The sequence below is a fragment of the Ictidomys tridecemlineatus genome, chromosome 4 (genome assembly GCF_052094955.1).
Source record: "Ictidomys tridecemlineatus isolate mIctTri1 chromosome 4, mIctTri1.hap1, whole genome shotgun sequence".
Classification (NCBI taxonomy): domain Eukaryota; kingdom Metazoa; phylum Chordata; class Mammalia; order Rodentia; family Sciuridae; genus Ictidomys; species Ictidomys tridecemlineatus.
The window spans coordinates 147530693-147557369 of NC_135480.1; the positions used below are offsets into that span (position 1 = coordinate 147530693).

The window sequence follows — 26677 nt, forward strand, 5'->3', positions numbered from 1 at the left end:
CTAGTAAGAACATAATCCAGATGGCTTGGCTGTCATCTCCCTTAGTTGTTGCCATGTAGGAATAGAGACTGATTGCACTCAAAATTTTCAAGAAATCTTGAATATAAAATCTGTTGGAGGGTGTTGAATATTTGTAAATTCTCTCTCTTTTCCATCTAAGGAGCTTCCATCTTACTGTTTATGTATTTCTTTCTGATTTTTAGTCATCTTTGTGGTCTCCAAGGAAGTTGTATCCTGTTTAAAGTAGCAAAAATCACATCTGAGCCAGTGAAATAAAATGGGTTAAGTGGGTACACTGGTGGTTTTGTAATCCTACCTTTTGCCACTGGTTCAGTTTATTAATCTCTATAGTATAGTGCAGAGGAGCCTGGATTCTGGGTATTGCTCCCTTGAAAGGCCTTACAGTGAAAGACAGTTTACTGTCATAGTCTGCTTCCCTGATTATGCCAGTGTTCTTGAAAATATCTCATTGGTCACAAGGTGAGATAAATGAGAATGAACTATTTCAGAATTAATTAAAATTTCCAAGTCCTAAGTGGATTTATGTAATAATGTTCATCTAATTAAAAATGGAAGACAAAGCATTATAGCTGTACCCTGTGGACAGCAGCTCCACCCCCTCTTCTTGCCTCACAGTGGGACCATAGTGAAGGAAGGAGGTAAAATTCTCCTCAAGGAGGAAGTGTCCTGTTACAGGTCTCATGCAGTCAAGATCTGCTGCAAGATTTTTGGTGCTAAATCAGTTCAGTTTTTGATACTAGCTTTGGTGATAGTTTTGAAAGATGGGTAGTAGCTAAAAGTTTGAAAGTCAGTGATGAAGAGGTTGATCTTCCAATTAATTAATTCATGACATTTGCCATTTATACATTGTGAGAGGTAAAAAGATGCATGTAATACATGTGTACCCAAGCTCGTTGTTGAATTATTTAGGGTTACTTTACCTGATGCTGTGGTGGCTGACCAGCCCTCCCTTGGACCATGGGCCCTTTTCTCTTCCTTTGTAGTAGACCTTAGGAGAATTGAAAGCGTCACATTTTAGAGCAGTCTCAGGGAGCCCACAGGCACAGCTGGAATGAATTATGAGCCTCAGGGTGAAAGCACAGCCCACCAGTCCACAAGAGGAAAAACAAACAATCTGGATTAGGCCCTCCCCCCCTTTTTTTTCCCTTTACTCTACTTAAGAGCTTTATTAAACCATTTTGTTATTTTTTGACCAAATTTGTTTTGTTTTAATCATTAAGAAAACTTCTTTGTGTGACTATAATCTTTACTTGGTAAAAGAGTATACTTCATGCTTTTTAAAGTAATTCTTTACAGATCTGTGATGCAACATGATTTGAATGAGTAATAAAAATCCACCCCTTTTAAAGGTACTCCTTATTTTTACCAAAATTTTAAGCCTCTGACCCAATTCCTTTGTTTATTGATTGTTAAGCCCCTAGATTCTGTACCAGACTTCCAGAAACTTCCCTCCTGTCCTGCCCATCCCATCCCATCCCACCTCACCTCACCTCACCTCAGACCTGGATTATACATGGACACTGGCCCAGAGAAGTCTTTTCCAAATCCTCTCCAGCCTCCTTTGCAGTCTAAATATCCCTCCAAACACTTTGCTTCTATGTTCAGGAACCTTCCCTGGCTTCTCACTTTCCTGAGATAAAATCAGTACTCTTAACCCAGTTAGGAAAGCCTTTCCTCAGTCTGGCTACCCCACCTTTCTCCTACGGTTGTTCCATACTGGCCCTGGCTCATTATTTCCCATTGTCCTGCTCTCCCTCTCCAAAGCCTATTCATCTGTTCAGGGACAGTTCAAGTCCCTGTTTATCAAAGCCTCCCTCTGGTATTGGGTAAGTGGCAGGCAACCTATCTCATGCCTTGGCATCTTGTAGCTCCCACAACTTCCTCCTTGGTATCCTGCAAGGGACCCTAACATATTTATTGCATTAAAATATTGGTCCAGTATCTAATAAGAATCAGTTGAGAATGGTGCAATAACAGCATAGTGATAGGAAGCAGAGCTTGAAGAGAACAGTTTGATTTTAGGCAGTATTATGAAAGGGCGCAAGATCCGTAAAACAGAATTAATTTTGTTGGTGAGATTTCTGATTTTGTTTGGAAAAGGAACTTTTGTCCTAAATTTTGCTGAGTGAGATAAACATAGATCCCTATTCTTTATTAGGTAATTGAGGAAGAGCAATAAATTTTAATTAACACTACCAGTAGGATACCCCTTATTTCCTATGTTCTTGTCAAGGTTACTAAATGAAATCTGACAGCCAGAAAATGAGTGTTTGTACCTGAGAACTGATTTATTTCTTACCCTGCATGCATTAAAAAGGAAGGGAATGTCCCCCATGAACAGTACTGACTGGCCACTTATTCTATTCAGAGTCTAACCTGGGACAGCAGCATACCACTTGTGACCTGTGCAAAATAGGTAGAAATTCTAGGTCATCCTACATGCCCTGTGTACAATATAAGGTTTAAATTGTTGCAACTAAAGTTAACCTGAAAGAATGATCTGAAATAAAGACATTTTTAAGACAAGTTTAGATAGCAGTAATGCCTAGAAGCAAATTGACTGAAGTGATTGAGAAAATGAACAAAAGAAGAAAGGCAACCAAAGCAGCTGTGTCTTGGGAGGAAATTTTTGAAGAGATTCCTGTTCTGCTTATTGATTTGGAAGAAAAAAGAAAGAAAATGGGGAGGAAATAATGTATAAGTAATAAGTATGGAGGGATGTGACAGTAACAGTTCTCCAGTTTCAAGGCACTCAGGAAGAAGTGAAGAAGAGAATTAAGAGCATGACCAGCAGATTCTGAGTGGTCGGAATAAGTGTAGGAGTAGGGTTCTTTAAAGGGAAAGCTGCTTTTATGTCAGGTTGACTGTGTTGTTTTGTGACAGATTGAAGAAATATAAACATAATGCACTTAACTCTGAAATTAACTGAACATTTGCCTTTTTTTTTCCTTATACTTAATAAAATGATGTCTCACTGCTATTCAGTTACCAAGGGAAAGTTTCATTTTTCACTAGATTGACTTCAGGAAATTTGAATGTTATCCATTCTGATTGTCTCAGCTTTATAATTGCTTTGCTGAATTGTTAGTTTAACTTCTTCATGTTAGTTGATACAGGGTTTACTCTTATAAGACCTGTGATCTGTTTTATTATTACTTGAACGTTGTAGTCTCCTATTTAGTACACTCTAACATTCTGAGTGTTTCTGGGTTTTCCCTCATTCCTTCTTTTGCTAGTTTTCCATTTTCTGGTTTGTATAATGATTAATCATTAAAGTGTTTGTGTTTACAGGGTGGATGTGTGGACTCGACAAATCAAAGTCTGGCTCTACTGCTAATGACCCTTGGACAGCAGGATGTTTCCAAAGTTCTGCTAGGACCACTCTCTCCTTATACGTAAGTTGTTTTCTTTCAACTTCATTATTCTGTCCAGTTTAATTTTCTAATTGTAGAAATGATAGAAATGTTGCCCTGCGCATAGCCCATCATATGACCACCTGCTTAAATGAACTGGTAGTTGCTGCTCATGACCTGATTTTTTTTTTTTTTTTTTTTACGTACAAGGATTGCTGCCTTCCTCTCCTTACCCACTTATTTCCATGTAACGGAAGTTACAAGATATTTATTGAGTACTTCTTCTTTTGTCTGTGCTTTAGATTTTGCTTTAATTTTAGAGGTTAATTTCTGGTTCTATATAGTTTGGGTTTTGTTCTTAGTTTAAGTCCTTCAAATGGGCTGTCCTTCTCTCCAAAATGGTAGGTATTAGCTGGCTAGAAATGATGAAGAAAGGCAAAGTTTATAGTAATATTACTAGACTAGTAGGGAACTTGTAGTGGGGAGTTTGGCAGTTGGATGCTAGCAGAAATTGACTGCTGAGGTAAGAAAGCAAACAAAAAGAGAAGCTAGTCAGAAGACTAATTATGAAGAGCACAGTACCAGAAGCATTTTCCATCAATAGTGAGATTGCTGAAAACATCCTGTTGGAGTACTTGACTTCAATTGGCATACTCATGTGCTTATGTACTTCATGATGATTATATGTCCATCTGTGGGTGATAAGTTGGGAGAATACTCAGCTAGATATGAGACTGAACTGTCCTTTTTCGGTTATCATGGTACCGATGCTGTATATCTGAAAGGTACAGTACTGTGATAACTGAAGAATGGTGGTGCCATCACGTTGAGAAAAGGGCAAGAACTATAACAGGGCAGTGCAGCAGTGAGTCCTTGCTTTGGGAGCATGACAGCCAAGGGACTGAGATTCTTTTGGAGGCTTTATTTTTATTTTTTGGGTTAGTGATGGAAGGTCTTTTTGGATCAAGAAAATAGAAGAGAGTGCATTCTGTTAGCAGTGGGGGATGACTAACAAAAGGGAACTGGTGAGCAGCACGTTATCTCCTGATAACTTGTGTAAAGTATTTCATGGGACAGGAAACCTGAAATTGAGTAATCCTAAACGACATACTAACACCAGTTGTCAACATTGCTAAAATAGACATGGTGAAGCATTGAAGAGGAGGTGAAGGCTGGGAATATAGCACCCTAAATGCAGATATTCACTTTTCATCAAAATTTTGCTAGAAGTGGTACATAGCTGTGTGACTGCCCCAAGCCCAATCCACTTTTTAGATAGCGTCTTTGCTGCTTTCCCAGGCTCTGCTTCAGGGGCAGCAGAAGGCCTCACAGCTTACACAGCAAAGAGTTTTTGTCCCCAAATGCATGTGGTCCTTGTGCATGGGTTTTGGCAGAACACTATGTGAAAATGGAATATATGTTTTTATTTATTTTTTTTCTAAAAAAAAAAATTGTTTTTTTCCTTTTGGAGATTTTTTTCAGTTTGGCTCCAGAGATTAAACAATCTTTTTAAGACCATTGGAGATGGCCAGGATGTGACTAGACATTTTTAAAGGTTCCTGCATCCTTCTCAGCACATCCTTCACCAAACATTAATTGCAGTGTCTTGTCTTCCAGAAATCTTGCCTAAATTACTGCATGTTCAGGAAGACAATGGTCTGCTCTGAAAGGAGTATGACAGATTGTAAGATTATATGTTTTGAGACCTGGCCTGTGACTTGGACACATTCTTATTCCTCTGCTTTACCTGCCTCCCAGGGATTCATGCAGAGGGCTCTGTTTTGGGGTAGGAACGGCAGCCTCTCTTCTTCTTCTTTTTTTTTTTTTTTAAAGAGAGAGTGAGAGAGGAGAGAGAGAGAATTTTTTAATATTTATTTATTTATTTTAGTTCTTTGGCGGACACAACATCTTTGTTGGTATGTGGTGCTGAGGATCGAACCTGGGCCGCACGCATACCAAGCGAGCGCGCTACCGCTTGAGCCACATCCCCAGCCCAGCCTCTCTTCTTTTTGATAAGCTAGTACAGAGAGGGAATAGAGAATTTATTTTCAAGAAAGCTCTGTTTGTGTTTGGATACTTTTTGCCCTTAATTACTGTGGAAGGCTCCAGTGGCCCATAGTGATGAATGGTAAAGGTAGAACCCTATTGGCATAGTCAACATCCTACTTATGAGGACAGTCAAGGGTAAAATGGGGCAGAGCCCATTTTCAGTACCAATAGGGGAATCCATTGTTAGTACCATCATGGTAGAGGGAACAGATTATTCTAGTTAGAGTCAAAAGTTTTGGAGACCAATTTTGTATCTCTCTCATTCATTCATTTTTTCTCTTTTGCAGTACTTGAGGTTGAACTCAGGGGTGCTTTTCCACTGGACCACATGCCCAGCCTTTTTATTTTTAATTTTGAGACAGAGTCTTCCCCAAGTTACCCAGGCCGGCCTTGAACTTGACTCTGCTTTCAGAGTAGCTGGGATTACGGTGTTCCCTAGTTCATATAGATTTTTATGTTCAGTTAAAGTTATAGAAATCAGTTTGGGGAAACCTGACAATTCTAAAGAAAACCAGAAGCAACATCTTCATTGGTTTAAAAAAATGTATTTCTTCTGGCAGTTTGCATATATTTTGCTTTGTTTAAGTAGTTTTTTTAAATGTCTATTTACAGAACACTGGGATTAAGAAGGGTATTTTTTCTTTCAGTGCTACTTTCAGTTCCTTCCTGGAAAGTAAGATATCTGTATCCCTCCTGTTTTCTTTTCTTACTCTCTTGCTCTGGGAGGTTGCTGTTGATAGTTTTATTGTGCTAGTCCAAAAAGTAAGTCTACGTGTGAAATTCTCAAGGAAGGCAAGAGAGATTATTTTTCATCAGAGTAAAATAGTACTGGATCACACACTGGTATATGGAGAATCTATTTGTGTTAAATTTGTTGTTGTTGTTGGTTTTTGTTTTTTAAAATGTAGTTTAAAATTGGTGACACTGGTTCTACTCTTGTACTTAAAAAGCTTCGTTTTGTAGTTTAGGGGAAGATTTATACTTAATTTAAAAGTTGGATTAGCAGCAAGAAAAATACATACCAATAAACATCTTAATTAGTACTTTTAGAAATTGTGACAGGTGACTGAGGTTACCAGAGTTCTCTGTGAATGCCTATGCCAGACCTTGGAGTCCAGCCACAAGTTCTGGATTTGCCACAGAGTGTTTGGGGGACCGTTGGTGTGGTGTTCAGCATCTATAAGCCAGGCTCTGTAGATAAGAAGAATGGTTCTGAAATCCTGGGCTCATGGAAAGGGAGTGAGGCCTAAGTGAGGTCAGGTAGCTAGTGCTCCTGGCAACATTCCTGAGGAGATAGTCAGTTCTATTACCAAGGTTCCTGCTTGGGCACCTCCTCGCCCTACCCTAGTCCATTCTCCTAGTCAGGTCACTTTGAACACTAGGAGGTAAACTTGCTTTGGGCAATCCCAGGACTGAAGTCAGCAGCAAATTGTCTACTCATCTACCTACAAATCTATATCCATTGATTTTTAAACATGAGTAACTTCCTGTAGTCCTCTTACTAAGCAAATTATGTGTATCTTATTTACTATTCCCACGAATTCTGAAAAGTAGAGGTTTATTAAAAAAAAAAAAAAAAACCAAACCAAAACAAAACAAAAAAACAGCGCTTACTGTGAGCCAGATACTGTTTTGTTTCTTTTTTCTTTGTGGTGCTGGGGATTGAACCCAGGGTTGTGCATTGTAGAGAAACAGTATACCACTTAAATCCCCAGCCTTCAAATAATGTTTTACTCACTCAGTTCTCAGCATAATCCTATGGGGGTGGGTTAAAACAACAACAACAACAATAGGTACTGCTACTATATGCATCATCTTACAAGTGATGGGATTGAGGCACACAGAGGTCATGTCATGTGCCAGGGTCACACAGACAGGAAGTGGGGTTCAGATCAGAACAGCTCTATCTGGAGTTTCTGTTTCCTTTAATCACTGTGCTCTTATGTAAGAGCTGGGATTCTCTCCATTATTGGACTCCCAGCTCTTTGCCTGAGGCAGGGTGCCATGAGAGTCTTCGTTTCAAATTCTGCTGTAAAACTATATCCTATCTTTAGTTGGAAGTCTAAAATAGATCATGCTGCTTAGTTTTTTTCTTAACTCTGACAAATAACTTCTTCCCATTACTTGTGGAAGTTCTAGGGAGCTCGAGCCCCTCATCATTTTTAAACTCTTGGGATCAGGCTGCTTGACCCGCCCAGAACGAAGCACAGCAAATGAAGATCAACAGATTGAGAAGCTTCACTGTTCCTGGGTGCTCACACAGTACCCTTTCCCTTACATTATGAAGTGCTTTACAAATGTTGTGATGCTCTATCACCTTTGTTAATGTTTGAGCCTCAGAACATATTTGGCATGTAGTAAAAAACAAGTAATGCCCTTACTTTTCAGATGAAAAAGGAGACATCGTGGCCTGATCCTGGCCAAACTCTGCTTGGAATTGTGAGTCTCGACAATGCAGCCTGCCTTGTTCTGTTTCCTGAAGTAATCATTTCATTCTTGGAGTTGATGTTAGATAAGCTTCAGAAACACACCACCAATATATTTAAAAGCTGCCATGTAATGACTACAGCAAATTTCTTTTCCTACTCCCAGTTCTTTCTCCTTAACCTTGAATAATGCCTTACATACCTGTGTTGTGGCTAACCCCAACTCTTGTCTGTCCTATATCCAAGTATCATGGAAACTGAGTGGTTTGGTGGAGCAAGAGACAGGGCCTTCTGTCATGGTTTGTGTCTATGGAACTGCCAAAGAAAAAGCTGAGCCCATGATTGCTTTCCCTTTGCTAACATGCTTCAGAAAGGGGTCCTGGTAAGAGGGGTTGTTTCTAAGGGGCAGGACCTGGCAAGTCTTGGGTAATTGGGATTCAGTGGACTAATGGTCATGAGTCTGATGGCCCTTGCCTGTTGACCAGCAGTGGTAATGGCAATGGGAACAACCCACATTTTGAAAATATGTGAAAATTTATGTCTGTGCTCCAGAATTCTCTAAAATCTGCTGGTTAGATGGATTGGAGATTTGCATAGAAAAGTTCATTTTTTATTTTCTGAAAATAAATCACCTCTGAAAAAAATAAAGCCTCTTTCCAGACATAGTTCTCCGAGTCAGGAGTAAAATCCTTCACCCAGGAGTTTCATAAGAGTTCCAGTTGCCTAAAATGGCTCTACTGAAAGGCTACCAGCTGCACTGTGCAGGTGGTCATCAGTTAAAGGGCAGTGTTGCCCACAGTGTGTTGTAGGTCCCTTTGTCCTGCCATGTGGTTGTACCTACGAACACTGTTGAGTCTGCAGTGTGTGCTGTGAGAGCAAAGGAAAAAGAAGTGTTGTGAATGGGGAGGCAGCCTGGGGCTGTGGAGAAGGGTTTGGGAGCAGCACCGTTCAGGCTTTGTTCATCTGCATGCAGATCTGGGTGAGTTTGTCCCTTCTCTTGGTTTCCATTTTCCTAAGAAGGCTGTTTGTTGGAATTTACCATCATCCCTGGTCATTTCTCAGCTTCTAAGCATTTTTGCTGTGTAATATTCCAGCTACTGGAGATTTAGGGAAAATGGATTGGAGATGGGGGGAAAGACATTCTGAAGTGTACCTTAATCCAGTTTCTTCTACAGCCTTCCTTAGACAGGCAGAGAGGTTGGCAGAACATTATGTAAAAAGTCAAACTGACTTTGCTTTCTCTAACTGTTCCAAAGGCTACAAATACCCCAGAGCTGTAAATACATAGTCCTGCATACCCAAGCCTGTTTCTCCCATCCTCCTCCAAGAGATCAAGCAAGCTGAGGCCCCTCAGGAGTTCTGCCAGCTGGGGAAGGTGTCTGGCTTTTCAAGCACAGTTAAATGATTCAGAGTAAAGTAGGCTGGGTAAGGCCCTCGGAGCAGAGAGAGCCCCGGGCCTATGTTAGTCCATAGCAGCAGTGAAAGAGAGAACAAGCTGTTTTCTCCTTGGAATACAGATGAGTGGGTGAAATGGCTGGCTTTTTCTGTGTTGCTGCCAGCTGGAAGCTTGGCCCACAGATGTGTCCTGTTTATGTATGGGTTTGATGTGTTTGTTTTCTTTTTCCCTAGGACAGGGTGAGGGAGGTGATGGAATGAATGGAGAGTGGGGAGAAATTTCAGTTGGTTAGGAAGACAGAAAAGCCAGCAGGGGGAGAACGGGTTTCCTTTAATTGCCAAAAATGTTGGAAGTCATTTCTCAAAATCACCCATGACTCCTAAATTCTATTCAGTGCCTTTTTTTTGAGGACTTAGAAAGTGCCTAGCAGGTATAATGGATTCCATCTATAGAGTAGGTCATTGATGCTTTTATATAATTTACAAAGGGAGAGGGGACAGTTATGGACAGAACTGTATGTAAGCATTTAATTAGACACCAGAAACAGAATGCTGGAGAAACCCCAGAGGGGAGGGGAAATCCCGTAGGGTAGGCATTATTGACTAAGGAATGCTTCATAGGAAGAGTTGATGCTATTTTAAAGATGAAGGTGAGGCTGTACATTCCTGGGTGGAAGGGAATGAAAAGAGGTGGAGCGCTTTCTGTGGGCTTGTACACTCACCTGAGCTCTGGTGTTCCAGCGTAGTTGCTGGTTTGTCCCTTTGCCCCAACACACTGGTCATTTTCAGCCAGATAGGATGACATTCTTTCCTCCTTGTTGCCTTTTGCTTCCTTTGACTAGATCAGAGGCAGAGAGGGAGGAAAAAATAATTGCAGTAGACTTATATTTAGTTTGGTATAGACTGAGTAGGGTTGAGAACCAGAATCAGTATTTTTTTTTACTTCATAAATATGTATTTATTTATTAATTTTTTTCATTTATTCTATGTGGTGCTGAGGATCGAACCCAGTGCCTCACATGTGCTATGCAAGCACTCTACCACTGAGCCACAACCCCAGCCTGATGTGTATTTATTTATTAACAACTTTATTGAAATATACATACAATGCAGTTTACACTTAAAGTGTATAATTAATTAGGTCTTTTTTTCTTTCTTTTTTTTTAAAGCAGATTCAGAGTTGTATAACCACAACCTAAATTTAGACATTTTCATCACTCCCAGAAAAAAACCATGTGCCCAATTGTGGTCACTTGTCAACCTTACACTCTTCCCAACCCCAAGCAGTCACTAATCTACTTTCTGCCTTTGTAATAGATTTGCCTGTTGTGGTCATTTTATATAAATAGAACCATACAGTATGTGGTCCTTTTTGATTGGCTTTTTTTGCTTAACATACTTTCACGTTCATCCATGTTGAGCATGTGTTAGTACTGTTTCTTTTTATGGCTGAATAATATTCCATTTTATTTAAAATAAATCATTTAAACATTTTATTGAAATAAAAAAACATTTTTATCTGAATAAAAACATTTAAATAAAATTTTTAAAATGTGAATAATAGTCACACTTTATTTTTCTATTGATCAACTGATGAGCTTTTGCGTTTCTACTTTTTGATTGTTGTAACTAATGCTGATATAAACGTTTGTGTATGAGTTTTTGTTTTTCCCTAGGACAAAGTGGGGGAGGTAGTGGGTTTGTTTTCATTGCTCTTGGGTACATACCTCAGAGGGAAATTATTATGTCATATGGTAGCCTTTTGTTTAACATTTGGAAGAACAACCAGTTTGTTTGCATGGTAGCTGTACCATTTTACATTCCTACAAGCAGTGTGTGAGGATTCTAATTTCTTTACTTCCTCACCCACATTATTGTTATTGTCTGGCTTTAGTGTACCCGTCCTATTTGGTATAAGTAGTATCTCATAATGGATTTTTTTTTTTTCGAGGGGTGGGGTGGTCCTGGGGATTAAACTCTGGGGCATTTGACCACTGAGCCACATCCCTAGCCCTATTTTGTATTTTATTTAGACATAGGGTCTCATTGAATTGCTTAGTGCCTTACTTTTGCTGAGACTGGGTTTGAACTTGCAATCCTTCTGCCCTAGCCTCTTGAGCCTATGGGATTAGAGGTATGTGCCACTGAACCCAGCTTATAATGGTTTTGATTTCATTTCTCTAATGACAAATGATGTTAAGCATCTTTTCATATGTTTACTAGCTATTTCTGTGTCTTTTTAAAGAAAATATCTATTTAGATCTCTTGTCCATCTTTTAGTTTTTAATTTTTTAATTTTTTTAACAAAATTATTGAGTTGAAAAAGATCTTGAATATTCTGGGGACCAGATCCTATCAGACATATGGTTTGCAGATATTTTCTTTCATCCTGTAGGTTGTTTTTCTACTTTCTTGATATTGTCTTTTGGTGCACAGAAGATTTTAATTTCAGTGAAATTCATTTCATCTATTTTTTTCTCTTATTGCTGTGCTTTTGGTGTCATACTTAAGAAACTGTTGCCTAGCAAAAAGTAATGAAGCGGGGCTGGTGTTGTGGCTCAGTGGTAGGGCGCTTGCCTAGCATGTGTGAGGCACTGGGTTCGATTCTCAGCACCACATATGAATAAATAAAAATAAATTCCATTGACAACTAAAAAATTATTTTTAAAGAAAAGTAATGAAGGGGCTTGGGTTGTGGCTCAACAGTAGCGTGCTCGTCTAGCACGTGTGAGGCACTGGGTTCGATACTCAGCACCACTGAATAAATAAATGTCCAACTACAACTAAAAATATACTAAAAAAATTTTTTTTAAAAATAATGAAGATTTATTCCCCCCCACACCTTTTTGGTAAGTTTTATCTTTTTAGCAATTACAGCTTGGTCTTTGATCCATTTGAGTTTATTTTTCTGTGAAATGAGGAAGGGTCAACTTCATTCTTTTGCTTGTGGGTATCTGGTTGTTTCCACAGCGTTTTTGAAGAGATCATTCTTTCCCAATTGAATTATCAAATTGCCCTTAAATATGTATTTTTTTTCTTGACTCTGTTCCACTGGTCTACATGTCTAGGATCAGCATTTTTTACAGCCCCTGAAGTGATTCCATGTACAGTGAAGGTTGAGAATTATCTGGATGGGACATGGAGTTTGGGTAGTTTGATAGGAAGGCAGCATAGTACAGGTTTTCTGTAATATTCATTAAAGAAGCTAATGCCACTATTCTTCCCCAAACCAGTGTTTCCCAAATTTGCCTGATAAGAATTGCCAGGCATGCTTACTAATAATAGCTTTCTTGGTAGGAGGGTGGGGAAGGCAAGTTTTTGCCTGTTTGTGACTCCACATGGACACCTGCTCCCTTTTGATTGCAAGTTGATCAGAACACAGGTTTAGTGACCTCTCCAGGTGAGTCTTATAGTCAGGCTCAATGAGGTAGTGCTGAGTCTGCAGTGTCACCTCATAGAGGGCATCCCTTTAGAGGCCTGTATGCCCACACTGCCTACAGAATTGCCATTCCCAAAGTCATCTTGGGATGCTGTTAACACTCTGTGTTAAGTGAGATTATAAGAAACAACCTCCTGAATCTTATTTGCCATGTTTACTGTGAACTCTTCCATGACCATATTATTAAATATTGCCTTCTGTCAAATATGCATAAATACAGTTATACCAATATCTTCCCCATCTGTGTTGTTTGCTTTATTTAAATTACCATTGTACTTTTCAAAAATATTGAATTTATTTATCTTTTCTGTACTATTAGATCAAAATCTTCATGAGGGAAGAATTTTTATTTTCATCTTTTCAGGTGGCCACGACCTTCCCTAGCACCAAGAACAATGCCTGCATGTAGTAGTAGGCACTCAATATTTGTTGAGTAAACAGAGGGGAATTATTGGGGAATGATGGGAGAACTTATCTAAAAACACCAGAAAGAATCATTTTGCTTGTCTTTCACATCATGATGCTGTGAATCATTGAATTACATGTTTCTGTCTGTATGGACCACTCAGAATTATCACCATATGTTCACACTCTAACGAAAATGTAGGACTAAATGGTTTATGTTGTGGATGTCATGGATTAACTTTTGTTTTTTCAATTAAACTTGTTTTGTGTGCATCTCTGTAAGCTAAATCTTTTTTGGAAATTAGTAGGCTATAAGTAAATACTGCTTGATTAGAAACTCTTAATTTCAGTCTTTGTATTTTGTCTGAAAATTAAAAATTTGAATTTTAGGTATGGGGAGGGAGAGGAGAAATTTAAAAAAATAAGTCCTTTTTTGTTTGTTTGTTTTTAGGATAGAATTTTTGCGGCACTTGAAGAGCTTTTTCCAGATTATGTTTAAAATTGAAACCAAGCCGTGTGGTGAAGAACTTAAAGGTGGGGATAAAGTGCTGATGACCTGTGTGGGCATTGGCTTCTCCAACCTTAGCAAGACTCTCAAGTGATACTGTCACAAGATAAAGCCCCATTGCCTACAGAAGCTGCCAAAGACACCAAAGGGACCAAGTCCACATGTATTGATCCAGAGCAGGATAGCCACTTATATTAAGGATTTCCTACTAAAATATCAATATGCAAATAAAAGGCATCTCTCTGCTGTGTGGATTCCAGTTATTCAGTGGCATTGACATTCCTTGGAGGCCTGGTGGAAGTACATGTTCCCTGGCTGACCTAGAGGAACAGTGTCCTCAAGACATGATCATGCTTCTAAATCAGTATCACAGAAGCATTCTGTACTTTTTCAGCTCACATTCATGGACTTCTGGGCTGCAGCTATCTTCCAGACCTGTGGAATCTGTTGCCTTTCTTTCTGCAAGGACCCACCTCTTTGACTGTGGTATCTATTGTAGGGATTAAATGCAACAATATGTGTGGGAGCTCTTTATGTATCCTGCAGTGCCATGCAAATGTCTGAAGTTGGTATAGTAGACCATTTTATCTCTTGTCTTCTGACTGGATTGCTATCATGAACATATGCTTTTTCTCATCTGCTTCATGGTGTGTATGAGGAATGGGTAGCTGGGGTGTTGGGGTTGAGCAGTTATTGGGTGTTTGGGATGTCTTCTATATACCAAGTGTGCTATACCATATTTTATTCTTCTAACAGCCCTATGATATAAATTTTATTATCTCCAGAAGAAGATTCAAAATGCGTGTTTTGTTCCTTTGGTATTTATAATGTAAAAACATAAGTTCTCCTTCCCAGTGTTGTAATTGGTTCAGTGAATATCAAACCTTTGGTGAAATGCAGTGAAAGAATCACACACACAAAAAAAGTAAGATCTCCTGATTTAAAGGTCTAAGTATAATGAAGTCAGCATCTGGGATTTTACCTGTGCATAAGCTGATAAGGTTGATTACTGTTTCATGGATGCTAGAAGAAGACATGAAAGTCCTGGGTCAGAAACAGAGAACTGTTATACTCAGCACAGAAAGCAGTATGAGCTTCTTTTTTATATTGATAGCACCTATCTCACAAGTCCCACAGTGAACATAAAGGGGCCCGTCTAAATGCAGTGCATAATTTGGAAACTCCACCTCTTTTTTTAGCAAGACTGTTCTTTTTTCTACTTGGAGACATTACTTCATCCCCCAAGAATATTTGCTGCAAACACAGTTCTAAGAACGGATTTGATAAAGGCTTCCCAGTAACCATGTGCAGAAATACTCAGGATCCATGGTAGATTCTCCCTGCCAACAAATAGATTTCATATTTTGGTATGTATGGAGTTGTGGTTGGTAGCAGGGGAAGGATCTAATGATATTCTCCATCTGGGTGGGCTTTGCAGAAAGGAATGGTCTTTGCCTTACCAATGTTTCTTGGTACCATTTTTTTTTAAATCTTTTTTGTTAGTGAAAAAGGCCAATGAAAGGCTGTGTTCTGGTGAGCATGGGATGTGGGAGATGTGGAGATGGAGAGCTAACCTTGGGGAAGGCCTGGCCATATAAGCTGAGGCACTCTACTGAAAACTTTAAATATTGTATTGGTGTTCTGTTGGTGCATAACAAATGAACTCAGACTTAGCAGCTTATAGTGATGTCCATTTGTCATCTCATAGTTCTATAGGGTGGAAATCTGGGTAGGTTTTGTTGAATTTTCTATATAGGGTCTCACAAAGCTGATGTGAGAATGTCAGCTGGATCAGACTCTCATTTGAAGACTTCAGGAAAGAATGTGCTTTGAGCTCATTGAGATTGTTGACAATTCAGTATATGTGCTTAAATCTCTATTTCCTTGCTGGCTGGCTGCTGAATATAATTCTCAGCATATAGAAACTCCTCACATTTCTATTTACTTGACTGTCTTCATCTTCAAGCCAGCAATGGTGAACTGAATCCTACACATTGCTTTTTTTTTTTTTTTTGGTGGCACCAGTGGTTGAACCCAGGGGTGCTCTACCACTGACCAATATCCCAAGCTCATTTTATATTATTTTGAAACAGGATCTCCTGCCTGAGTCACTGAGATTATAGGCATGTGCCACCATACTCAACTTGAGTCTGACTTCCTCTTGTGATGCCAACTGGAGAAAATATTGCTTTCAGATGACTCATAGCACCAAATTCTACCCTGGATAATCTCCTGGTCTTAACATCAGCTGGTCACAGCAGTGTCTAGATTATGATTTGAAAGGGTTGGAAATCAGATGGCCATCTTAGAATTCTGCCTACCACGCTGATATCTTAACTCAGACCTACCCATATAGAACTCAGATATAGAATGAAGTAGCCACATTGCTTGGACATGTCTGTTATCTGACAAAAACCTTCTGTCCTTTGGCACAAGACCTGGAAATGATACCTCCGGTCAATTCAGGGTGGCAGGTTCAGACCAGACAGGTCATCCCAAGCAGTAGAGAAGATGATATGTGCTCCTGCCTACAAATCTGATAGTATGTGGTGGGGAAGCAGCCCTCCATGTGGCACACCTGCTTCTGGATTTGGATCATTGGGTGGAAGTGATGATGGAAATGCTTGGAAAAGGAAAAACTTAATATTTTTTAAATAGCTTCCTCCCAGCCCCTATTTTAATTCTCAGGAACAGTATTGTTCCTCGGGCAGAAGCTACCCTTTGCTGCTTGCTGGTACATAATGGAAACCTTTCAATTCCTACATTTTCTGCTGTGTTCCCCGCTTTGATCCTGATTGGTTTAGCTACTGACCTGGGGTAGTTTGCTGAGAGAGATTCCAGCATTTGGGGGCTTAGTTTTCTGTCTTGGCCTGTCCGCTCCTCTCTGCTGACAGGAATGGAGTGCTCTGAGTTACGGCAGTAGTTGTTCAATGGGACCATTAAGTTTTGTAGGCAAGTATACCTGTGAATTTGTTCGATATCATGGTAGAATCATTGTGTATATCCTCAGACCCTGCTTCTGTCTCTTAGCAGAGAGAATCAGCCTCTTTCCATCATATCCTGATGATTTTATCATACTTATCAAAACCTTGGTAAGAGGTGGGAGGAAACTAAGGTATTATACCATCATGCCGGTTAGGAAAGAACAACAGGAGGACCTGCTGAAATTCAAATTGCCCCATCAGAGCAACTAAACCTCACTGGTTTTGTTTTTTATTTTTAAAAATATTTTCCAATAAAAGTGGTAAAGGTTGTCTAATCACAGAAGCAACTTTAAAAAAAATGAAAAACAGAAACTTATATTGCAACATGGTACCTGTCCTTTGTCACTGTCACTCTTAGGTTGCCATTTCTATCTTGGTCGTCAGATTGGGAGGCTCCCAGATGAGGCCAACACTGGCCAACATCAACTAACTGACATTTGGATTTATGGTCACTAGGCAAAAGAGTTGAGTATGGGGCTGGAGCTATAACTCAGTATGAGTGCTTGCCCTTCATGCACAAGGCCCTGGATTCAATCCCCAGCACCACACACACACACACACACAAGAGTTGAGAGTGCTAAAGAAGGGGAAAGGAAGTAGGCAGGATGGAGTCCAGAAGATTTGAAGCAATTAATAAAATCAAAGGTAGGTGGGAAACAGAATTTTCAGTTTTGGTAGTACCTGAGGGGGGCAACAGGATAGGCTGAAGAAGTAGATTTATTGGGGTTTTTGTCAAGTGTGTCAGGAGAAGAAGGTAGGTATTCTATTGCTTTTTGGTTGGTGCTACTGGAAACCTGTGGAGGTACATGTGAGTCAGGTAAGCCAAGCCACGGTGAATGGGCACGCAGCACCCTAGGCCCAACCTGTACCTCCATTGTTCCTTACCTGCTTCAGAGCTACCGGAAGTAACTGGGGCTTAGTCACAGCTTCCCTGTTCTGATGACCCTATCTTGTTCTTTAGAAGTGACTAATAGTTAATGGGAATGTCAGTAGACAACTAAGTCTTTTTGTTCTTTTGTTGACCACATCTTAAGCCATTTGAGTAAAAGAATTTATCAGTGTTTGACATTTAACAGAGGCCAAGTGACATCATTCCTTTACACAAATAAGCAGAAGCTGTCATTTTATTGGGCTGCCTGGGTGTAGGACTGCTTTAATTCCTTGTCATATTTGACCCATACCTGGCAGATAGCCTGACCCTAGCCCTGAGCATGGGCCTTGGGTTAGCATCTGTTTCAGAACACCCTAAGTGTTCTGACATTTAAGTTTCTGATGGCTCAGGACATTGTTCCTTTATATTTCCTCTCTATTCCCAACCTTCTAAAGAACCTTGCATCAAAAAATATTCAAATTTATTAATTTTTAAATAATTTCTCTACTACAATTTGAGAAATGGTAGATTTCCAAAATTTTTGTAGTAGTAATTTTAAAATTAATAGATTTTAATAAAAGGTAGACAAATTTATAGGAATCAAAGGCCAAGTTAAAGATGAAATTTTATGAACTAACAACAATGACAAATGATGATTTCATGAGGGCCTGGTTGTCATAGTGAGGAGAGTGTGGTAGGCTGCTGCTGGACTGATTAGTTGCCATCTAGGTCTTCATCCTGGGAGCAAATGATGCTCTGCAATGGAGATGATGGGCACAGGTGCTTCTTCCTGATGCATCTGGGAATGATAGGAAATTCTGAAGCTCTTTATCGTTTTCAAGGCAGAATATTAGTGGAGAGCGTATATTTTGAAATGGTAGCTAGCTTGCTGCAAGAAGGAATCCATCTTAATTGTGACAACCAATCTCAGGCTGTTCTAAGTGCTGAAGTGTACCTGGGTCCTGGGCCTCCCACATGCTCCTCTCTTAGTCTTAATCTCTGTTTTGACCACTGTTGCTTAGTGTCTGTTAGCTTTGTAAAAGACATGGGAACAAAAAAAAAATTGGTTGCAAATTATGCAAAGAAAAGAGACAAAATAAATATCTACACAATGAAATAAATGTTCTCCCGTTTAATTGGTAAAATATTGAGAACACTATAGGTGAGGGTTCCCCCCCCCCCGCAAGGATTTCTAAGCATACAATGATATAAAATGAACCAGCTAATTCTATTTTAAATGAGTTGCTGACCACCAAGCAATTTAAAAGGAAGATTATAAAAAGAGATTTGAGATACACACATTTTTACATGTGGTTTGATAACACTGTCATAAAAGCCCTAGAAATTCAACCCTCTGATGCCTCCATTGTTTAAGACACATCAAATTTAAAGCCTCAGCAGTTCCTGAGGGATCTCTGCAGTCCTCACAGTATACCCCCTGCTACTTGTTACCAGCACTCACCATACTGTTAGTTGTTTAATCTTCCCAGGTAAGTTGTGGTGGTAGGGTCTGGGTCCATATTTTAAGGTTTGGTGTGGCTATGATTTTAAAGTTCTTTATTAAAAAAATCTTTTGTTTTAAAAAAGTCAGTTATTAGGAAAGCTTTGGTTTCCCAAATTTTAAAAGAGCATTATGGAACTACCTCACGCTTAGGAATTAGACCTGTGGTTGAATCGTAGCTCCATCTGTAGGATTTGGCTGGCCCTCCATCCTTCTGACCTGACCCTCTGTTACTTCATCTGAAAATGGGAAATAGCTACTCATACCACTCTCGTATTGAGATGAGCTCTTGAACATGATGGTTGTGGTTAGGTTCCTTTGAGTTGTTCGCTTTGGGGGGACTCTTCCAAGCAGCCTTCTAGCTCACGGTGAGGTGAATGTCAGTGTGAGTCACAGGGCTTATCTTTACATCTAGTACTCAAATGTGCCCAGTTAGAAGAACAGATACAAGCTATGGCACCTGCACATGGCTTGAGGTCACACTGCCTCATGACAAACGTGACAGAATTAAAAAGAAAGCCCACAGGCTTCTCAGTGAAGTTCACTATGTTCCAGCACAGATGCCAGCATCCATCCAGTAAGGGCAGAATGACAAGCCTGGCTGAACTTAGGACTGTCAGATCCTACCACATGTACACCAAACAGTTGCAAGGAAGTATACCCTCTCCTATCAAGAAAGAAAAATTATCATCCTCTAGTTGTTGGCCTGAAATATTCTATCAATCTACCTTTCTCATAGCCTTTCTCATGCTATGGAACAACATGGAACAGAAAAAGTCAGATGTGCCTAAGACTCTGGTGGTGTTAAAGTCTTCCATCTAGCCTTGAGCAAGCTTTGGTCTTTAAGGCCCAATTGTCTCATTAGGATATGAACAAAACCTGCAAAAGGCTATAATCAAAAACCCTGGCACACAGTAGGTGTTAATAATCTTTGAGTTGCCTTCTTGATGGATGGTAGAGTAAAAGTTAAGGGTTTTTGAGCTCCAAGATATTAAGACAGGGATATGGAAGTCAGTTTTAACTTGGGTAAATCCGAAGGCTTTGAAATTGGGGTGAATATTGTTGCAAATGAGAAATCCAACAAATTGACTCAAAAGAATTTATAGGCTCTTGTAACTAAGAAATTTAGTAGATTATTTGGCTTCAGATGTAGCTGGATCCAGGCATTCAGACAATATCAGAATTCACACTGATATTGTCCCATCACTCGGCTCTGCTTTCTTCAGTATTTTTTCCCAGCAGCATAATTTTTAGTTTTCTGTTCGCTAGACAACTCTAGTAGACCGAGAGAGCATCTCTGCCCATACTTCAAAAAATAAAAATAAAAATTTTTAAAATCTCCTAGAATTGCATCTCTTGCTGATTACAGAGTACTCTTTGACTGGAACTGGGGCGTATTTTTCTGTCTCAAGTGGTAATGGTGTCAGCCTCACTCAAATTGTGTGGACTAAGAGGGAAGGAAGAGATGACTCTCAAAGGAAAATCTATGTTTTTACAATGAAGAAAGTGGGTATTGGGCAAGCAAAAACTAGGTGTGCACTGTGGACTGCATTGCTGAATTCCCTAGATATCCTCAAAAAGATGTCCGCTGCCTGCCTCCCACCACCTTTCACCATCCAGAGTCTTCCACCATTATGGTAAAGAATTGGATAGACAAGGATGGATTCAATTTAACAATCCATGTCTGACAATGGCAAGATCTTTGTATTCAGAAGACCAAAGCTAACATGGAAGCTTGGCAAATGGTCAGCATTTTAGCCAGTGGTATTCTTGGTCTAGAAAGAGGAGCACTACCCTGGATGATAACCCAGAGGGAAAAGTAATGGCCAATCCTGGGTGTGGAGCAGTATGTGGGGAGTGGCCATGCCAGGAGGAGGGACAGGAGCCTAGCAAAGGGAAGAAGGAGTCTCCAGGTAGATTCAGTTGATGCTGTCCATCATGTGTCTGCCTTTCACATCCTCTGGGAAGGGGCATGGGCTCCTGCTTGTTGCCTCTTCTCCAGGGCTGGCAGCAGGATATTTGAGTTAGAGCACTATTCTCTGCCTAAAAATTAGGGACTCTTTAGATCCAGCATAGTTCTTTACAGAGCATGTTCAACAGGATATGAGCATCATAGTATGATTTGCCTGGAACGAATTAACAGATTTAGAAAATGCCACAGTCCCAACCCAGGTTTGAAGAGTCACACTGTATGTTAACATTGCAAAAGTTCCCAGAAGTCATGCAGTTGAAACTGTCTATTGACCCACTGCTTTTCAAACTTACTTCACCAGGGAACTCTCCCCACCCTGGGTAGGGGGGAGGGACAATATCAACATCAAGTAGTGCTTTTATTCTTCAGATGCTATGTTGGAGGTTCCTGGCTTAGTAGGATTTTTAGAAAAATAAAATATATAAACCTGAATGTTCTTGATTGGGCTATTTGTGAGAAGCCAAGCAGTTGTAGGGAACTGAGGTGGAAAATTCAGGATTTATGTTTAACCCTTGCCCAGTCCTCCAGTACTGATTGACCTTCCCTATATGGATTTCAGAACAAAGACTGCCAGCCCCAGTCTGATCCAAACCACCTTCCTTTGTTGAGGGATCAGGTGTGTTAGAAAAATTTCCCTGTTTTTTTAAGAGTCACACTAACTGTTCTTCATAGCTCAGAGGCTCATATACCAGTAGAGTCCACTTTGGATCTTCAGCAAGAAAAGGTCAGGAAAATGTAGGGAGAAACCCTTGTGGGATGGGGGAGGGAACCATGGAGAAATGTAAGTTTCCTCAAAGTCCTGTGGTTGACCATATTCAAGCATGATCCTCAAAACACCTACTTTTGTAGAGAAGTCTGACTAGAGCTCCATCTGGCAGTAGCTCTCATTCAGTTGCAAAGATGTGGTTTTGGAGGCGATGCACCTAGTGTTGGGAATGTGAGAGGGCTTGGGCCTTGTAAGTGGGCTTTTGAAAAGAGATTCTTGAACATACAACAAGCCCCTGTCTTGAATCTCCACCAGCCCTGCTCCTTTGTTGATAGGCTCTCTTTTTCCTAACCCTCCCCAATATTTTCTTTAGGAAAAGAGCCTGGCCAATACTCTTAAGTGTCTTTTAAAATGTAGAGTTTACCTCATGGGTGTGTGTAAGAGCTGTTGATCCTGTATGCCAAGGATACACTTTCGCAGCTCTTCCCTTGACAACCTGAGTGTTATTCACAGTCCCAAGTTTTGTCTTTTGGGAGTACAGATGGTGAAGGACCAGTGAAGGTTCAATCAGAACTTTGAATGTAGCCCAAGTTATGAAAAAAATAATAATAATCACAAGACCTTGAACTTCCTGTCCACTTACCTGAAGGGTAGATCAAAGGAGTATGTGGCAAAAACCTTTGTTAACAATAAAGGGGGCTTTAGGGGAAATAGGAATGGATCAGCTGTCTCAGTCCCTCAGGGGCTGTCCTACTTGTCTGATCTGTTTGCCAGGAATCTGTGTGTCCCAAGAAGACTATCTGATGACTGAACTTATTGTACACCTCGTACTTCTTGTAGGACTGGCTTTCCAGATGTTTAAAACTATGGTGATGGTAGATAGCATATAAATCCACTTTAAAGCATTACTGAGTCATACAATTTCTAAGTCAGCAGTATTTTTTTAGTAGATTCTTTCATATAGAAACAGGTCTGTGGAAATAATAGGTATTTAAAAGAGGTCCTTGTGCTTTTTTTTTTAATATTTTCAGTTGTAGATGGACATGACATCTTTGTTTATTTACTTTTTTTATGGTGCTGGGGATTGAGCCCAGTACCTCATTGTATACTAGGCAAGTGCTCTACCACTGAGCCACAACCCCAGCCCCCACTTATGCTTTTTTGAAAAGGTTGGAATGACTGTTAGGTTGTAAAATGATTTTCTCCCTAGTAGTAGTTTCTAGTTGGCTACCTGTCTTGGTAATGAGAATAATCTGGAAGGTTCTGGGAATTTTGAACTTCATGGAACTAACATTGTCTGCCTATATTGGGGAGGGTTAGGAAAAAGAAGGGTCAGCTCACTTTTTGAGCCATTCTCAATCATCAGAGGGAGGGAGTTCCAATTGGCATCATTGATCTAATACTAAAATGTCCAAATTGACCTCCCTGCTTTGAGATAAGTGCTTCCTCCACTCAGGGTATTTTTCTCCTCTAAGCAGCTGATTTCACATGATTACATGTGAGTCAAAGCAGATAGGAATGTGTTCCTATCTGCTTTGACTCACATGTACCACTCACTGCCTTATGGATTTTAAAACACTTCTATAAACATGATCTCATATCTTTCGCAAAGACACTGCTAAATTTAGGCTTAGAAAAACTATGAGACTTATATTGTACAATTAGTGAAGAAACATTAAATGAACATTAAATTTTGGGTTCCGATAGCTCTAAACTATTGCATATGAATGTCACTAGCAAGTCATACCTTGGTGACCTTTCAAATGCGTATTCTTTAAAAGTCTGTTCAGTAACTAGAGATAGGAAGATGAACACTGTGAGAAAAAGATAAAAAAGGCAGCATCCTAATTTTTCGTGCTTTTTTGGGGGGTGGGTGGGAACTGAAGACCTATAGTTGACCAATGCATATTGACTCAAATATTCTCCCTGGAGATTATATTAGGATTTGTTTCTTTAGTGTGACTGAAAAGAACTCAAATAGGCTTAAGCAAAAATAGGTATTTGTCCTATGTAGTCATAGCTACATGTATCCTATGGCATCCTATGTAGTCATTCAATATTGTGATGAACAGCTAATTTAAAAATATGTATACATGGGGACATCTTTGCTGGATCCTCATGGTACCCTAGGCACAACTCACTCGGAGTGTCACAGCATTTATCCCACAGTGTTTTACTGCTTGGTTCTTACCTGCTGGATTATAAGGTCCTGAAAGGGTACATATTGTATTTATCTCTTTACCCCCAAGTGTTGGCGCATGGTATGGGGTGGGAATGGGATGCCCTCAAGAACACTTCTAGCTTGACACACCCAAGTGGCAAAACTGAAAGCATTTCTCCTTCACCCGCATCCCTCGCAAAAGGTACCCAGACCCAAAATTTCATTTCTCCCCTACCTCCATGGCAGTCTACGTGAAAGAGCCATCTCTGGTGGCCTTGGCGAGAAAAACTTTCTCAAACTGGTTTTGTTATTCAGCTTTTCATCACTGTGATATACCTGAAAGAAACAACTTAGAGGAGGAAAGATTTATTTTGACTCATGATTTCAGAGATTTCACTCCATGATCAGCTGGCCAAGGCAGAAACATCACAGCAGAAGGAAACCTGTTAAGCTCATGGAAGCTGGGAAGCAGAGAGAGAGGTAGGGGCCCAAGATCAGATGTATCCCCAACAGCATGTCCCCGGTGATCTGCTTTCTCAACCATGCTCTATCTGTCCCCTGTTTCCACCACCTCCCTGTAGTCCATTCAGCCATCAATGGATTTATCCACTGATGAGGTCAGAGCCTTCATGGTCTAATCACTTCCCTAGATCCCCACTTCTGAACTTTGCTGCATTGGGGTTCAGGCCTTTAACATATGAGACTTTGGAGGACATTCCAAAATAAAACTTCAACACTAGTGAAGAGCTTGGTGCGTGTGATCCTGTCCTACAACCCCCTCATCTTCCCCACACCCAGATTTCCAAAAGCTGAGGACTTGGTAAGGCTATCAAGTGGGTAAAGATAAAAGCAGAGGCTGGACAGGGCTGTGAGGCATGAGCAGGGCATGGTGAGGTCGGGGAGGGCACTGAGTTGAGCTTGTCTTTTTCTGATTGCCTGAGTGCTGCTTGCACCATATGGAGAAGCCTGACCCTGATCCACTCACACCTGTGGGATCTTGGTCACCAAAACCTGTCTGTCTTAAAGGGCCAGTGCAGTTTGCGCCACTTGTTGGTGCTAACCTCACTTGAACATTAAATCAAATCCCAGTTTAATGGAGCTGTTGCTGGGAAACCAATGAATATCAAGTATATGGAGGAGAATATCAAGTATATCAAGGAGGAGATTCTTTTGTTCTTCCAAAACTACAAGGTGCTCCTTGTGCCCTTTAGGTCATCCTTTTCAATAGGAAAGTGGCTTCCACTCCCTCCCCTCCACACATGCTACCTTTGATGAGGCTTGAAAAAGCACTCAGCTCAGCAGCTGCTCCTGTAATGAGTACCTACTGTCCAGTTTGGCAGGTCCTTCTTACAGGTGGAGTGAGGTGTTTGTGAATGGAGGTTAGGTCTTCTCAGAAGGAAGACGCTAGAGGAACAATGCTTGAGTAACAATTGCCAGCTCATCTTCTGAATCTCACTTGCAGCTCCTTGAGACTCTTCCCAGCTGAACCATGTAGCCCTCAGCATGGGGATGCCTTTTATCATGCACTGGCATTATCCCACATCATATCTGGTTTCTAATTAGCTTGCTAAGGAGGTCAGGCACTTGGAATGGGACTTTCTTTCCTGTACATCTCTTCTTGGGACAGAGACACAGGTTTTGTGCTTGTTTTACTTTTTGTTCAGCCTTCCACTCCCTTCCTCTTCCATGCCCTGGGCTGGCTCTCCCAGAGGTTGTGTTGAGGGTTGGCACTGGCTACTGGGAAAAGAAAAGGACAATTCCCTCATTTTTCAACACGGCTGCCATACACACTGCCCAAACATAGGCTGGGAACAGGGCCCTGGATGCTAGCTGGTGGGTGTCTGCCTTGCCACCAGCTGTGTTGAAGCATGTGGTTCTCATTGTCTTCTTTCTTCCTCCTTGCTGCCAGTCATGAATGCCATCTTCCTTAGATATCTCTGTCCCTTGGAAACCAGGCTCTGAACTCAATCAATTCCACTGGGGTTGACCATGGGCTACTCTATCAGAATTTCCATTTGGGCCTCCAGTTTCTTTAGAGCCAAAGGAAAGAAATTATGAAAGGGGAGTAGTGTAGTAGGGATGTAGTCTAAAGACAGCTGTTCTAACCTAAATAAAACTAAAACCCTTCTGGGAGGCAGCAAGTGCAACTGCATACGTACCTGGAGCCATCACCCTAGCAGTGCTTCATGGTTTGGGAGCTTTGTTTTTCTAGGACTGCCATAGCAGAAGAACTATGAACTGGACAGCTTAAAGGAACAGAAATTTATTGTCTCACAGCTCTGGAAGCTAGAAGTCCAAAATCAAGGCGTTAGTAGGACTGCTGTCTTCTTGGAGCTCTGAGGGAGCATCTTATCTGTTTCACACTTCTCTCCTAGCTTCTGAAAATTTCAAGTATTCCTTGGTTTGTAGATGTGAGTAGATGTCCCTTGGATTGTAGGAGTAGCCTTCCTTGGGGTTCTTTCTTCAATGGATGTCTTCTTATAAAGATGCTTATATTAGATTAGGCCCCCATTCCTCATTTCAGTGTAATTTCTTCTTATCTACTTATAACTTCAATGGGCTCTAATTCCAAGTCAGGTAACATTCTGAAATACTGGGATTAGGACTTCAACTACTTTTGTTAAGAGGCCACACAATTCAACCCATGATGGAAACCAGAGATTCAAGAGAGTGCATCTGAAAGGAGTTACCTGAGTAACTCAGGAGCCCTTGCTCAAACAGTGGTCTTTCTTAATTCTACAGGGAAAACTGTTCAAGTTACAAGACTTCATCAAACTCTTTATTTGTATATATTTGTTTCAGTTAAGGTTTTGGTGGCAAGTAATAGAAATTAACTGATATTAATCAAGTATATTTAGGTTGCAAGCGATTGAAACCCAATTCTAG

The 26677-nt window shown here is 40.4% G+C and overlaps 1 protein-coding gene across 8 annotated transcripts in view; it reads left to right on the forward strand.

Annotated features, from left to right (window-relative positions):
• The window catches only part of Rcl1 (RNA terminal phosphate cyclase like 1), a 70464-nt gene extending 56622 nt beyond the window's left edge, over positions 1–13842 (forward strand). For 7 of the 8 annotated variants that reach the window (XM_005324060.4, XM_040285726.2, XM_040285724.2 and 4 more), the window contains 2 exons: positions 3313–3416; positions 13540–13842. In XM_005324060.4, coding sequence (XP_005324117.1) covers positions 3313–3416; positions 13540–13690 — 255 coding nt within the window. In that variant the 3' untranslated portion in view covers positions 13691–13842. Of the gene's footprint in view, positions 1–3312; positions 3417–7811; positions 7863–13539 lie in introns of all 8 variants that reach the window. The other variant, XM_078047604.1, reaches the window with a different exon arrangement.
• Positions 13843–26677: the final 12835 nt, after the last annotated feature.